At 68.2% G+C, this 318-nt stretch overlaps 1 protein-coding gene across 1 annotated transcript in view; it reads left to right on the forward strand.

The window, feature by feature from the left end:
* Nucleotides 1–36: 36 nt before the first annotated feature.
* The window catches only part of AK8 (adenylate kinase 8), a gene marked incomplete at its 3' end in the record, with an annotated part of 27,558 nt that continues 27,276 nt past the window's right edge, over nt 37–318 (forward strand). Inside the window, exon 1 of the mRNA XM_009079178.1 lies at nt 37–114. Within this exon, the coding sequence (XP_009077426.1) occupies nt 37–114 (78 nt within the window). The remainder of the gene's footprint in view (nt 115–318) is intronic.

Below are 318 nucleotides of genomic sequence, written 5' to 3' on the forward strand. Positions count from 1 at the left end.
CGTTTCCATAGCAACGCGTGGCGTTGCCGGGGCAGCATGGCGGACACGGCGCGGCTCTGGCCGCCGCCCCTGGGACCCTACGCGGAGGAGCGAGAGCTCTTCGTGCTGCTGCAGGTGAACGGGCGCTCCCCGCACAACCTCCGCTGAGCCCCCGAGGCTAATACCCGACGCGGCTGGGCTGGCCCCGCGATCCCTCTCTGCGGGCGGTTCCTCCCCAGCGGCTCTTAATGATTTTAATTGGCAATTGCGGAGGGAAGTGGCAGCCTCTGGGAGAAAAGAGGCTGTGGGAGGGGAGGGGGGGTGTGGAGGGGCGTGGGC

Source organism: Acanthisitta chloris, unplaced genomic scaffold (assembly GCF_000695815.1).
Source record: "Acanthisitta chloris isolate BGI_N310 unplaced genomic scaffold, ASM69581v1 scaffold3637, whole genome shotgun sequence".
NCBI lineage: Eukaryota > Metazoa > Chordata > Aves > Passeriformes > Acanthisittidae > Acanthisitta > Acanthisitta chloris.